The 15749-nt window shown below is 47.0% G+C and overlaps 1 protein-coding gene across 1 annotated transcript in view; it reads left to right on the top strand.

Moving 5' to 3' along the window:
• Window positions 1–15749, top strand: part of SBF2 (SET binding factor 2) — a gene marked incomplete in the record, with an annotated part of 222584 nt that overhangs the window by 142512 nt on the left and 64323 nt on the right. Inside the window, 2 exon segments of the mRNA XM_056528207.1 lie at window positions 10860–11018; window positions 11486–11748. Of these exon segments, the coding sequence (XP_056384182.1) occupies window positions 10860–11018; window positions 11486–11748 (422 nt within the window).

Consider the following 15749-nt stretch of genomic DNA (forward strand, 5'->3'; position numbering starts at 1 on the left):
ACTACTATAATACTGCCCCTATATACAAGAATATATAACTACTATAATACTGCTTCCTATATACAAGTATATAACTACTATAATACTGCTCCTATATACAAGAATATAACTACTATAATACTGCTCCTATATACAAGAATATAACTACTATAATACTGCTCCTATATACAAGAATATAACTACTATAATACTGCTCCTATATACAAGAATATAACTACTATAATACTGCTCCTATATACAAGAATATAACTACTATAATACTGCTCCTATATACAAGAATATTACTACTATAATACTTCTCCTATATACAAGAATATAACTACTATAATACTGCTCCTATATACAAGAATATAACTATTTTAATACTGCTCCTATATACAAGAATATAACTACTATAATACTGCTCCTATATACAAGAATATAACTACTATAATACTGTCTCCTATATACAAGAATATAACTACTATAATACTGCTCCTATATACAAGAATATTACTACTATAATACTGCTCCTATATACAAGAATATAACTACTATAATACTGCCTCCTATATACAAGAATATAACTACTATAATACTGCTCCTATATACAAGAATATAACTACTATAATACTGCTCCTATATACAAGAATATAACTACTATAATACTGCTCCTATATACAAGAATATTACTACTATAATACTGCTCCTATATACAAGAATATAACTACTATAATACTGCTCCTATATACAAGAATATAACTATTATAATACTGCTCCTATATACAAGAATATAACTACTATAATACTGCTCCTATATACAAGAATATTACTACTATAATACTGCTCCTATATACAAGAATATAACTACTATAATACTGCTCCTATATACAAGAATATAACTATTATAATACTGCTCCTATATACAAGAATATAACTACTATAATACTGCTCCTATATACAAGAATATAACTACTATAATACTGCTCCTATATACAAGAATATAACTACTATAATACTGCTCCTATATACAAGAATATTACTACTATAATACTGCTCCTATATACAAGAATATAACTACTATAATACTGCTCCTATATACAAGAATATAACTATTATAATACTGCTCCTATATACAAGAATATAACTACTATAATACTGCTCCTATATACAAGAATATTACTACTATAATACTGCTCCTATATACAAGAATATAACTACTATAATACTGCTCCTATATACAAGAATATAACTACTATAATACTGCTCCTATATACAAGAATATAACTACTATAATACTGCCTCCTATATACAAGAATATAACTACTATAATACTGCCCCCTATATACAAGAATATATCTACTATGATACTGCTCCTATATACAAGAATATAACTACTATAATACTGTCTCCTATATACAAGAATATAACTACTATAATACTGCCCCCTATATACAAGAATATAACTACTATAATACTGCTCCTATATACAGGAATATAACTACTATAATACTGCCTCCTATATACAGGAATATAACTACTATAATACTGCTCCTATATACAATACAGCTCTCCCAGGGACCGGAATATTTGTACGTTTTATTTTCAATATTAAGTGAGAAATAATGACAAACACACGAGAACAGCGAGATCTGCCGAAAAAATGCGCTGTAACCAAACAACGTCCGGCGCGGAGCCTGGAAGAGGACGCACATTCCTTCTGACTACAGAATGTGACCTGAGGGTCCGGGGAGAACAATCACCCCCAGCGGAGGCAGCTGCTGCGCACAGAATTACACAGCAACAAGGGCGACCGCACAGCATTTATTAGTCACTATAGCGCTGACATAGTCTGCAGCGGTGTACAGCGAAGCCATTCATGTGAGCCTGCCCGGTCTGTATTATAACCAGTGACCCTCACATTACACACAGTTCCATTTCTCCCCCATGCTTTACACTGCAGCTGTTCTCCATTGTTGCTTAGTTAGGATCATTTACTCAAACTCAAGGCCCCCATTAACTAAACAAAGAGTCGTCCAACCCAGATGATTTAGAAGAAGGCGGCCGACTGTCTTATGTGAGAACATATGTGTACACTCTACCGAACTGAGCGTGCATGTATATGGGGAATCTGTATGAATGGGTTTGTTGTACCCTTCTGCTGACTGTTAGCACCATGCACACGTTTAACAGCTATTCATCCAGAGCAGTGTGTCCCCAGCTGTTGCAAAACTACCCTCTCCTTATTGTGAACGTATGTACACTCGACAGAGCCGAGCGTGCATGTATATAGGGAAACTCTGTCAATGGGTTTGCTATACGCTGCTGCAGACTATATTAGCGCCATGCACACGTTTAACAGCTATTCATCCAGAGCAGTGTGCCCCCAGCTGTTGCAAAACTAAAACTCCCAGCATGCCCGGACAGGCTTCAGCTGTCCTCGCATGCTGGGAGTTGTAGTTTTGCAACAGCTGGGGGCACACTGCTTGGAAAACACTGCTATGTATGAATAGATGTTAAACGTGTGCATGGCGCTAACATAGCAGCAGCGTATAGCGAACCAATTCATAGAGTTTCCCTATACACATGCACGCTCAGCTCGGTCGAGTGTACAATCGTTCACAATAAGGAGAGGGTAGTTTTGCAACAGCTGGGGACACACTGATCTGGATGAATAGCTGTTAAACGTGTGCATATCGCTAACATAGTCAGCAGAAGGGTACAACGAACCCATTCATAGAGATTCCCCATATACATGCATGCTCAGCTTGGTCAAGTGTACATAGTCAGTAGCAGCGCACAGCAAACCCATATACATACATGCACGCTCAGCTCGGTCGAGTGTACATAGTAAGCAGCAGTGTATAGCTTACCCATTCACAGAGTTTCCCCATATACATGCATGCTTAGCTCAGTCGAGAGTACATAGTCAGCAGCAGCGCACAGCAAACCCATGCCCGGTTGTCAAATCCACTTGTTGTCTGATCAGAGCCCTGCGACTGCTGCTTAGTTCCCCCCCCCGCAGACCCAGGAGGCGTCACTGCTTTCCCGACCTTTGCCACTAGGTGACATCTTTACGGTTACCATATTAACACCGGATATACCCGCAGCCTCCTCCGAGCCGGTTTTGGTCTGTAGGAAGGAAAAATAAAATTTAATACATTACATGCAAAAATGTCAGGTTCTGCTGGGACCCGAAATTGCTGGAATTCTCATTGAAACCGGACACGATATTGGCAAATATTAGGAGCAGGAATGTTTCCCATTATTGTTCCCCCTCCTGAAATATTCGTATTGTTTTCTGGCGCTGGCGGGCGGCTGAACGGCCGTGTACTGAGCCCGGAAGTGACTGGTGTCCAGTACCAACCAGATTCAGTCCTAGTGATGAATCCAGTTTGTGGGCTCAGTCTTGGTCATGGAGCCAGTTGTTGTTCTCAGTCCTGGACATGGATCCAGTTATTGCGCTCAGTCCTGGTCATGGATCCAGTTATTGGGCTCAGACCTGGTCATGGAGCCAGTTATTTGGCTCCGTCCTGGTTATAGGTCCAATTATTTGGCTCAGTTCTGGTCATGAATCCAGTTGTTGGGCTCAAACCTGGTCATGGATTCAGTTGTTGTGCTCAGTCCTGGTCATGGATTCAGTTGTTGTGCTCAGTCCTTGTCATGGATCCAGTTATTGGGCTCAGTCCTGGTCATGGATCCAGTTGTTGGGCCCAGTCCTGGTCATGGATCCAGTTGTTGGGCCCAGTCCTGATCAATGATCCAGCTGTTGGGCTCAGTCCTGTTCATGGATCCATTCGTTGGGCTCAGTCCTGTTCATGGATCCATTCTTTGGGCTCAGTCCTGTTCAAGGATCCAGTCGTTGGGCTCAGTCCTGGATATGGATCCAGTTTGTGGGCTCAGTCCTGTTCATGGATCCAGTTATTTGGCCTAGTCCTGGTCCATGTATCCAGTTAGTGGGCTCAGTCCCGGTGATGGGTCCAGTTTATGGGCTCAGTCCTAGTTATGGATTCAGTTGCTGGGCTCAGTCCTGGTCATGGATTTAGCTATTGGGCTCAGTCCTGGTCATGGATCCTGTTATTGGGCTCAGTCCTGGTCATAGATCCAGTTATTGGGCTCAGTCCTGGTCATAGATCCAGTTATTGGGCTCAGTCCTGGTCATAGACACAGTTATTGGGCTCAGTCCTGGTCATAGATCCGGTTATTGGGCTCAGTCCTGGTCATGGATCTGGTTATTGGGCTCAGTCCTGGTCATGGATTCAGTTGTTGGGCTCAGTCCTGGTCATGGCTTCAGTTGTTGGGCTCAGTCCTGGTCATGGATTCAGTTGTTGGGCTCAGTCTTGGTCATGGATTCAGTTGTTTGGCTCAGTCTTGGTCATGGATTCAGTTGTTGGGCTCAGTCTTGGTCATGGATTCAGTTGTTAGGCTCAGTCCTGGTCATGGATTCAGTTGTTGGGCTCAGTCTTGGTCATGGATTCAGTTGTTGGGCTCAGTCCTTGTCATGAATTCAGTTGTTGGACTCAGTCCTGGTCATGGATTCAGTTGTTGGGCTCAGTCCTGGTCATGGATTCAGTTGTTGGGCTCAGTCCTTGTTATGGATTCAGTTGTTGGACTCAGTCCTTGTCATGGATTCAGTTGTTGGGCTCAGTCCTGGTCATGGATTCAGTTGTTGGGCTCAGTCCTGGTCATGGATTCAGTTGTTGGGCTCAGTCCTTGTCATGGATTCAGTTGTTGGGCTCCGTCCTGGTCATGGATTCAGTTGTTGGGCTCAGTCTTGGTCATGGATTCAGTTGTTGGGCTCAGTCCTGGTCATGGATTCAGTTGTTGGGCTCAGTCCTGGTCATGGATTCAGTTGTTGTGCTCAGTCCTGGTCATGGATTCAGTTGTTGGGCTCAGTCCTGGTCATGGATTCAGTTGTTGGGCTCAGTCCTTGTCATTGATTCAGTTGTTGGGCTCCGTCCTGGTCATGGATTCAGTTGTTGGGCTCAGTCTTGGTCATGGATTCAGTTGTTGGGCTCAGTCCTAGTCATGGATTCAGTTGTTGGGCTCAGTCTTGGTCATGGATTCAGTTGTTGGGCTCAGTCTTGGTCATGGATTCAGTTGTTGGGCTCAGTCTTGGTCATGGATTCAGTTGTTGGGCTCAGTCTTGGTCAGGGATTCAGTTGTTGGGCTCAGTCCTTGTTATGAATTCAGTTGTTGGACTCAGTCCTGGTCATGGATTCGGTTGTTGGGCTCAGTCCTGGTCATGGATTCAGTTGTTGGGCTCAGTCCTTGTTATGGATTCAGTTGTTGGACTCAGTCCTTGTCATGGATTCAGTTGTTGGGCTCAGTCCTGGTCATGGATTCAGTTGTTGGGCTCAGTCCTGGTCATGGATTCAGTTGTTGGGCTCAGTCCTTGTCATGGATTCAGTTGTTGGGCTCCGTCCTGGTCATGGATTCAGTTGTTGGGCTCAGTCTTGGTCATGGATTCAGTTGTTGGGCTCAGTCCTGGTCATGGATTCAGTTGTTGGGCTCAGTCCTGGTCATGGATTCAGTTGTTGGGCTCAGTCCTTGTCATGGATTCAGTTGTTGGGCTCCGTCCTGGCCATGGATTCAGTTGTTGGGCTCAGTCTTGGTCATGGATTCAGTTGTTGGGCTCAGTCCTGGTCATGGATTCAGTTGTTGGGCTCAGTCTTGGTCGTGGATTCCGTTGTTGGGCTCAGTCCTGGTCATGGATTCAGTTGTTGGGCTCAGTCTTGGTCGTGGATTCCGTTGTTGGGCTCAGTCCTGGTCGTGGATTCAGTTGTTGGGCTCAGTCCTGGTCGTGGATTCAGTTGTTGGGCTCAGTCCTGGTCATGGATTCAGTTGTTGGGCTCAGTCCTGGTTATGGATTCAGTTGTTGGGCTCAGTCTTGGTCATGGATTCAGTTGTTGGGCTCAGTCTTGGTCGTGGATTCAGTTGTTGGGCTCAGTCTTGGTCGTGGATTCAGTTGTTGGGCTCAGTACTGGTCGCGGATTCAGTTGTTGGGCTCAGTACTGGTCGCGGATTCAGTTGTTGGGGTCAGTACTGATCGCGGATTCAGTTGTTGGGCTCAGTACTGGTCGCGGATTCAGTTGTTGGGCTAAGTTTCCCTCTAGGTGGTGCTTTGCCATATTCACTTACTGTGCAGATGAATATACAGCATGGCAGCCTGGTAAGTGCTCCAAAGTGTGTGCTCTTTTTCTAGGTTCAGGAGGGGACACTGATACGTGTTCATGTACAGTTTTGCCCGGGGAGCGTGCACCCCACACCCTGGTCAGGACCAGCATCATAGACGTCCAGCCTGGATGCGGGGCGGGATAATCCACAAACAATGCCGAATATGTTTATCCCATTGGATTAATCCTCGTATCTTTAGCACATTCTGCAGATCTGCCAAATGCTAAATTAATTACAAAGTTTGTGCAAAATTAGTGGCACAAAGGTCGTGTTACCTGTCACCGGAAATCACCGCCCCCGACGGGTCCTGGGAACTGTTACCGCACGGGGCAGCTAAGGTGCAATAATGGTGATCTTTAGAGATGGCGTACTACTGCTGTACTGCTACAAATACATATGACCGCCATACTACGCACATACATACATATGACCGCTATACTACACACAAACATATGACCGCTATACCACACACATACATACATATGACAGCTATACTACACACAAACATATGACCGCTATACCACACACATACACACATATGACAGCTATACTACACACATACATATGACCGCCATACTATACATATGACCGCTATACTACATACATACATACGACCGTTATACCACACACATATATATGACCACCATACCACGCACATACATATGACTGTTATACCACGCACATACATATGACCGCTATACTACACACATACATATGACTGCTATACCACACACATATTTATGACCACCATACCACACACATACATATGACTGCTATACCACACACATACATATGACCGCTATACTATACACATACATATGACTGCTATACCATACAAACACATATGGCCGATATACCACAAACATACATATGACCGTTATACCACACACATACATATATAACCACCATACCACACACATACATATGACCACCATACCACACACACATACATATGACCACCATATCACACACATACATATGACCGTTATACCACACACATACATATGACCACCATATCACACACATACATTTGACCGCTAAACCACACACATACATATGACCACCATATAACACACATACATATGACTGCTATACCATACACATACATATGACTGCTATACCACACACATACATATGACTGCTATACCACACATATACATATGACCGCTATACCACACACATACATATGACTGCTATACCACACACATACATATGACTGCTATACCATACAAACACATATGGCCGATATACCACAAACATACATATGACGCCATACCACACACATACATATGACCGCCATACCACACACATACATATGACCACCATACCACACAAATACATATGACTGCCATACCACACACACAATATATAGTACTGCTATATCATGAATGCACACATTTCCGCTATAACACACATATAAGGTACTCCACACACAGAACCGCTATACCACACACGTATATAGTACTATACACCTAGTATCGTTATACCACACACACACATAGTACTATACACCTAGTATCGTTATACCACACACACACATAGTACTATACACCTAGTATTGCTATACCACAAACACAAATTGTAGCGCCATACCACTTACATATATAGTACAACACACAAAGTATTGTTATACCACACACACATTTAGTACTACACACAGTACTGCTATAGCACACACATATATATTACTACACACAGTACTGCTATACCACACACACATATATATTACTACACACCTAGTATCGCTATACCACACACATATATAGTACCGCCATACCACACACAGACATAGTACCGCCATACCACACACATATAGTACCGCCATACCATACACACACACAGTACTGCCATACCACACACATATATAGTACCGCCATACCACACACATATATAGTACCGCCATACCACACACATATATAGTACCGCCATACCACACACATATATAGTACCGCCATACCACACACATATATATTACTACACTCAGTACTGCTATACCACACACATATATAGTACTGCCATACCACACACATATATAGTACTGCCATACCACACACATATATAGTACTGCCATACCACACACATATATAGTACTGCCATACCACACACATATATAGTACTGCCATACCACACACATATATAGTACTACACACATAGTATCCTTATACCACGCTCACACATAGTACTACACACAGAGTACTGCTATCCCACACACATATATAGTACTACACACAGAGTACCGCTATACCACACACATATATAGTTCTACACACAGTATCGTTATACCACGCACACACATAGTACTACACACAGAGTACTGCTATACCACACACATATATAGTACCGCCATACCACACTCATATATAGTACTGCCATACCACACTCGTATATATAGTACTACACACACACCTAGTATCTCTATACCACAGACACACATAGTAGCACCATACCTAGTACTACACATAGTATCATTATACCACGCACACATATAGTACTACACGCACAGTACTGCTATCCCACACATATATATAATATATATATATATATATATATATATATATATATATATATATATAGGGGGCGCAGCAGGTGAAGCTTTATTCCTCATCACTATAACCACAGGAAAGCTTATTCTGAACTATAGTTTATAGATTAGGGGTCTGACTTTGCTTCCTCTGCTCAGTGGCGCCCCCACCACTAACCCTTCGTGGTCACCTGTGCTTTTATTCGCTATCTGTCCCATCATGCACTTGGGGCAGTTCATAACAAACTACCGGCGCACATTCCCTGCGGTTCTCACACTCCTGTTATACAACAACTCACCTTGACCTGACCTTGGCCGTAAACGAGCCGTATAATGTCTAACCGGGCCGGGGAGGACGCCTGAACCCCAGCCAAGGGTCACACTCACTTCAAGAAGAACAACAAGTGCCAGAACCCCCTCTAGTGGGGACAGATGGGAATGCAAAATGGGTTCTCTCAACTTTATTGCCACCTTGGACTACAACTCCCAGCATGCAAGTCCGCCTGTGTCTTACTACACTATCCCCATTGAGAGCATATGTACACTCGGCCAAGTTGAGCATGCATGTATGTAGGAAAACTCTGGAGCAGTGTTCTCCAACCAGTGTTCCTCCAGCTGTTGCAGAACTACAAGTCACAGCATGCATGTCTGGCTGTGTCTTTCCACCCTCTCAGTTCACCTTTTGTCTTTCCTGGTTGCTTGGGCTTGTCCTCCCGGCTTTACCCTGCAGCTTTGCTTCTTTAAAGTATAGTGTATGGCAGTGATCTGATCTTCAACCTGCGGACCTCCAGATGTTGCAAAACTACAACTCCCAGCATGCCCGGACAGCCAACGGCTGTCCGGGCATGCTGGGAGTTGTAGTTTTGCAACATCTGGAGGTCCGCAGGCTGAAGACCACTGGTGTTAGGTATGCATCTCCAGGTTAGCTGCATTGTATTGTTGCCTGGAATGCCAGAAACACCAGACGTTCAGGCTGCCGGATGCCCCTTTCCTTATGCTTTACACTGCAGCTCCACTTTAGTAGGAAGACAGTAAATAGAGAGACAACTGCTGTATTTTCCAATGATTGTAGATTGGAAGACATGAGAAAAACATAACCACGGCTGCATATAAAGGGGGTGGAGCATCAGTAGGGTGGGGAGGAGCATCAGTAGGGTGGGGTGGATCATCATTGAGGTCATAGAGGAGCCATAAGGGAGGTGGTGGAGGAGCCATCAGGGAGGTGGAGGAGGAGCCATCAGGGAGGCGGTGCGGGAGCCATTAGGGAGGCAGAGGAGGAGCCATCAGGAAGGCGGAGGAGGAGCCATCAGGGAGGCGGTGGAAGAGCCATAAGGGAGGCGGAGGAGGAGCCATCAGGGAGGCGGTGGAGGAGCCATCAGGGAGGCGGTGGAGGAGCCATCAGGGAGGCGGAGGAGGAGCCATCAGGGAGGCGGAGGAGGAGCCATCAGGGAGGCGGAGGAGGAGCCATCAGGGAGGCAGAGGAGGAGCCATCAGGGAGGCGGAGGAGGAGCCATCAGAGAGGCGGAGGAGCCATCAGGGAGGCGGAGGAGGAGCCATCAGGGAGGCGGTGAAGGAGCCATCAGGGAGGCGAGGACAGAGCCATCAGGGAGATGAGAGAGGAGCCATCAGGGAGGCGGGGGAGGAACCATCAGGGAGGCGGGGGCGGAGCCATCAGAGAGTGGAGCAGGAGCCTTCAGGGAGGTGTGGGAGGAGCCATCAGGGAGGTGGGGGTGGAGCCATCAGGGAGTGGGGCAGGAGCCTTCAGGGAGGTCTGGGAGGAGCCATCAGGGAGGTGGGGGTGGAGCCATCTGGGAGGTGGGGGAGGAGCCATCAGGGAAGTGGGCGATGAGCCATCAGGGAGGTGGGGGAGGAGCCATCAGGGAAGTGGGCGATGAGCCATCAGGGAGGTGGGGGAGGAGCCATCAGGGAAGTGGGCGATGAGCCATCAGGGAGGTGGGGGAGGAGCCATCAAGGAGGGGCCATCAGGAGGAGCATGCTATTTGGAAGGTAAATACAGTGGAGTGATGGTCTTCCGGACTTTTTGGGGCGATGGTCTCATTGAAGAAGATGATAAACTGAAGATGACAGAAGTCTGTCCTGGTATTGGGTGGTCTTCTCAGAGGGTCCTCACTGTATAAACTTCACCTTATATTCTTATATTGGTGATTTCTATTTTTTACAGAAGTTGTCGGCCGGTGTCAGTCAGTTCGCCTACACGTGTATCCAGGAGCACGCCGTATGGACCAACCAGCAGTTCTGGGAGACCACATTCTACAACGACGTGCAGAGCCAGGTGCGGGTGCTCTACCTGAACACTAAGGACCAAGGGACCGCGCCAAAGGTACATGACTGTCTGCCTGCTGTATATACTATATACCTGGTACCCGTCCATTATTGGATCTGTACCTTGTATACCAAGCCATGAGGGGGAAAGAACTGCCTGTAGAGCTCAGACAGTCCTGTCTATGTAAGGTCTCACAGCTGACAATGTATATCAGAGCAAACACCATGAGGAGAAAGGACTGCCTGTAGTGAGCGCCCGTTACAGCATGGTCCCCGTTCCGCTGGTCTAACCATCATATATCCTTAGGAGCCGGTTGTCGCTAATCTAATGGTGAGTGTGGGTACTTTGCTTCTGAGCTTATCTTCTATGCACATATATATATATAGTGTGTGTATATATTATATACATATATTATGTATATAATACATAGAGAGAGAGAGACAGGTTTCAATCACTGGCAGGTGTATTTATATATGTAATATATATAGTAGATATGGTGATGACTAATGTTGCACTGTCTTTAGGAGAATGGCGTGGACACCTCGGGGCATGAGAACACTGTCATGGACCTGGCGGCGGAGCAGCTCCGTCTTTGGCCGTCGCTCAGCAAGCAGCAACAGCACGAACTGGTCCAGAGCGAGGAGAGCACCGTCTTCAGCCAGGCCATACACTTCGCCAACCTCATGGTCTATATCTTGGTCCCACTAGACACCAGCAAGAACAAACTGCTGCGGACTTCAGCCACTGGTGACTGGGAGAGCGGCAGCAACAGCATCGTAACCAACAGGTAAGAAAATGGCCGAGCCACAGCAATGGTGAACAGCATAGGCACCAACAGGTAAGACTATGGCCGAGCCGCTGCACAGCACAACTGGTGAGCACAACAAGTTTCACAATATGTTTTATTAATCTGATTAGAAAAATACACAATTTGTCTTTGTCAGCCATATAGCAGACAACATATACAGCCCCCAATGCCAAGAAGGATAAGTAAGGAGGGGAGGAGAAGGATAAGTAAGGAGGGGGAGGAGAAGGATAAGTAAGGAGGGGGAGAAGAAGGATAAGTAAGGAGAGGGAGGAGAAGGATAAGTAGGGAGGGTTAGGAGAAGGATAAGTAAGGAGGGGAGGAGAAGGATAAGTAAGGAGGGGAGGAGAAGGATAAGTAAGGAGGGGAGGAGAAGGATAAGTAAGGAGAGGGAGGAGAAGGATAAGTAAGGAGAGGGAGGAGAAGGATAAGTAAGGAGGGGAGGAGAAGGATAAGTAAGGAGGGGGAGGAGAAGGATAAGTAAGGAGGGGGAGGAGAAGGATAAGTAAGGAGGGGGAGGAGAAGGATAAGTAAGGAGGGGAGGAGAAGGATAAGTAAGGAGGGGGAGGAGAAGGATAAGTAAGGAGGGGGAGGAGAAGGATAAGTAAGGAGGGGGAGGAGAAGGATAAGTAAGGAGGGGAGGAGAAGGATAAGTAAGGAGGGGAGGAGAAGGATAAGTAAGGAGGGGAGGAGAAGGATAAGTAAGGAGAGGGAGGAGAAGGATAAGTAGGGAGGGTGAGGAGAAGGATAAGTAAGGAGGGGAGGAGAAGGATAAGTAAGGAGGGGGAGGAGAAGGATAAGTAAGGAGGGGGAGGAGAAGGATAAGTAAGGAGGGGGAGGAGAAGGATAAGTAAGGAGGGGAGGAGAAGGATAAGTAAGGAGGGGAGGAGAAGGATAAGTAAGGAGGGGAGGAGAAGGATAAGTAAGGAGGGGAGGAGAAGGATAAGTAAGGGAGGGGAGGAGAAGGATAAGTAAGGAGGGGAGGAGAAGGATAAGTAAGGAGGGGAGGAGAAGGATAAGTAAGGAGAGGGAGGAGAAGGATAAGTAAGGAGAGGGAGGAGAAGGATAAGTAAGGAGAGGGAGAGAAGGATAAGTAAGGAGAGGGAGGAGAAGGATAAGTCAGGAGAGGGAGGAAAAGGATAAGTAAGGAGGGGAGGAGAAGGATAAGTAAGGAGGGGACGAGAGGATAAGTTAGGAGGGGAGGAGAGGATAAGTAAGGAGGGGGAGGAGAAGGATAAGTAAGGAGGGGAGGAGAAGGATAAGTAAGAAGGGGAGGAGAAGGATAAGTAAGGAGGGGAGGAGAAGGATAAGTAAGGAGGGGAGGAGAAGGATAAGTAAGGAGGGGGAGGAGAAGGATAAGTAAGGAGAGGGAGGAGAAGGAGAAGTAAGGAGAGGGAGGAGAAGGATAAGTAAGGAGGGGAGGAGAAGGATAAGTAAATGAAGGGTATGAAATATATAAGATATAGGGGCAGAGGTAGATGCAAATGAGAGGCTGAGGAGGATGCAAATGAGTAGGTGAAAGGAGGCGTGAATTCAGATGATAGGGGGAGGAGCCTGGGATCAGTAGAATGAAGAGTCTCCTCCATGTCTGTGTTGAGCCATTTGGAATAGACTTTTATTATAAGTTTGCAAATGAGTCCAGCCTCCAAGGGGTTAAATATGGGACCACCACATGTAAGCAGTGTTTACCTCCTTCGGAATGTTCCGCCTGTCTTTGTGTCGCCACTTAGATTAAGTGTCTGATCACAATACGATAAACAATCACTTGTGTTGTCTCCGCTGACCTCATTGTTTGTCTTGTTGTGGATCATTCCTTGGGCATGAGTCGCCTCCATTACTACAACACGTGAAACTCCGGCCTCGAGATGTGCTGCCGTCCTGGACCATCACAGTAAAGTATGAGGCCCCGGACCAGCACTATGAAGTATGAGGCCCCGGACCAGCACTATGAAGTATGAGGCCCCGGACCAGCACTATGAAGTATGAGGCCCCGGACCGGCACTATGAAGTATGAGGCCCCAGACCAGCACTATGAAGTATGATGCTCTGGACCAGCACTATGAAGTATGAGGCCCCGGACCAGCACTATGAAGTATGAGGCCCCGGACCAGCACTATGAAGTATGAGGCCCCAGACCAGCACTATGAAGTATGATGCTCTGGACCAGCACTATGAAGTATGAGGCCCCGGACCGGCACTATGAAGTATGTGGCCCCGGACCGGCACTATGAAGTATGAGGCACCGGACAGGCACTATGAAGTATGAGGCACCGGACCGGCACTATGAAGTATGAGGCCCCGGACCGGCACTATGAAGTACGAGGCCCCGTACCAGCACTATGAAGTACGAGGTCCTGGACCAGCACTATGAAGTATGAGGCCCCGGACCAGCACTATGAAGTATGAGGCCCCGGACCGGCACTATGAAGTATGAGGCTCTGGACCAGCACTATGAAGTATAAGGCCCCGGACCGGCACTATGAAGTATGAGGCTCTGGATCGGCACTATGAAGTATGAGGCACTGGACCGGCACTATGAAGTATGAGGCACCGGACCGGCACTATGAAGTATGAGGCCCCGGACCTGTACTATGAAGTACGAGGCCCCGGACCAGCACTATGAAGTATGACGCTCTGGACCTGCACTATGAAGTATGAGGCCCCGGACCGGCACTATGAAGTATGAGGCCCCGGACCGGCACTATGAAGTATGGCACTCTGGACCGGCACTATGAAGTATGATGCTCTGGACCAGCACTATGAAGTACGAGGCCCCGGACCAGCACTATGAAGTACGAGGTCCTGGACCAGCACTATGAAGTATGAGGCACTGGACCGGCACTATGAAGTATGAGGCACCGGACCGGTACTATGAAGTACGAGGCCCCGGACCAGCACTATGAAGTATGACGCTCTGGACCTGCACTATGAAGTATGAGGCCCCGGACCGGCACTATGAAGTATGAGGCCCCGGACCGGCACTATGAAGTATGGCACTCTGGACCGGCACTATGAAGTATGATGCTCTGGACCAGCACTATGAAGTACGAGGCCCCGGACCAGCACTATGAAGTACGAGGTCCTGGACCAGCACTATGAAGTATGAGGCCCCGGACCAGCACTATGAAGTATGAGGCCCCGGACCGGCACTATGAAGTATGAGGCTCTGGACCAGCACTATGAAGTATAAGGCCCCGGACCGGCACCATGAAGTATGAGGCTCTGGATCGGCACTATGAAGTATGAGGCACTGGACCGGCACTATGAAGTATGAGGCACCGGACCGGCACTATGAAGTATGAGGCCCCGGACCGGTACTATGAAGTACGAGGCCCCGGACCAGCACTATGAAGTATGATTCTCTGGACCGGCACTATGAAGTATGAGGCCCCGGACCGGCACTATGAAGTATGTGGCCCCGGACCGGCACTATGAAGTACGAGGCCCCGGACCAGCACTATGAAGTATGACGCTCTGGACCGGCACTATGAAGTATGAGGCCCCGGACCGGCACTATGAAGTATGAGGCCCCGGACCGGCACTATGAAGTATGAGGCCCCGGACCAGCACTATGAAGTACGATGCTCTGGACCGGCACTATGAAGTACGAGGCCCCGGACCAGCACTATGAAGTATGAGGCCCCGGACCAGCACTATGAAGTATGACGCTCTGGACCGGCACTATGAAGTATGAGGCCCCGGACCGGCACTATGAAGTATGGCACTCTGGACCGGCACTATGAAGTATGATGCTCTGGACCAGCACTATGAAGTACGAGGCCCCGGACCAGCACTATGAAGTACGAGGTCCTGGACCAGCACTATGAAGTATGAGGCCCCGGATCAGCACTATGAAGTATGAGGCTCTGGACCAGCACTATGAAGTATAAGGCCCCGGACCGGCACTATGAAGTATGAGGCTCTGGATCGGCACTATGAAGTATGAGGCACTGGACCGGCACTATGAAGTATGAGGCACCGGA

Source organism: Hyla sarda, chromosome 6, assembly GCF_029499605.1.
Source record: "Hyla sarda isolate aHylSar1 chromosome 6, aHylSar1.hap1, whole genome shotgun sequence".
In the NCBI taxonomy this organism is placed as follows: Eukaryota; Metazoa; Chordata; class Amphibia; order Anura; family Hylidae; genus Hyla; species Hyla sarda.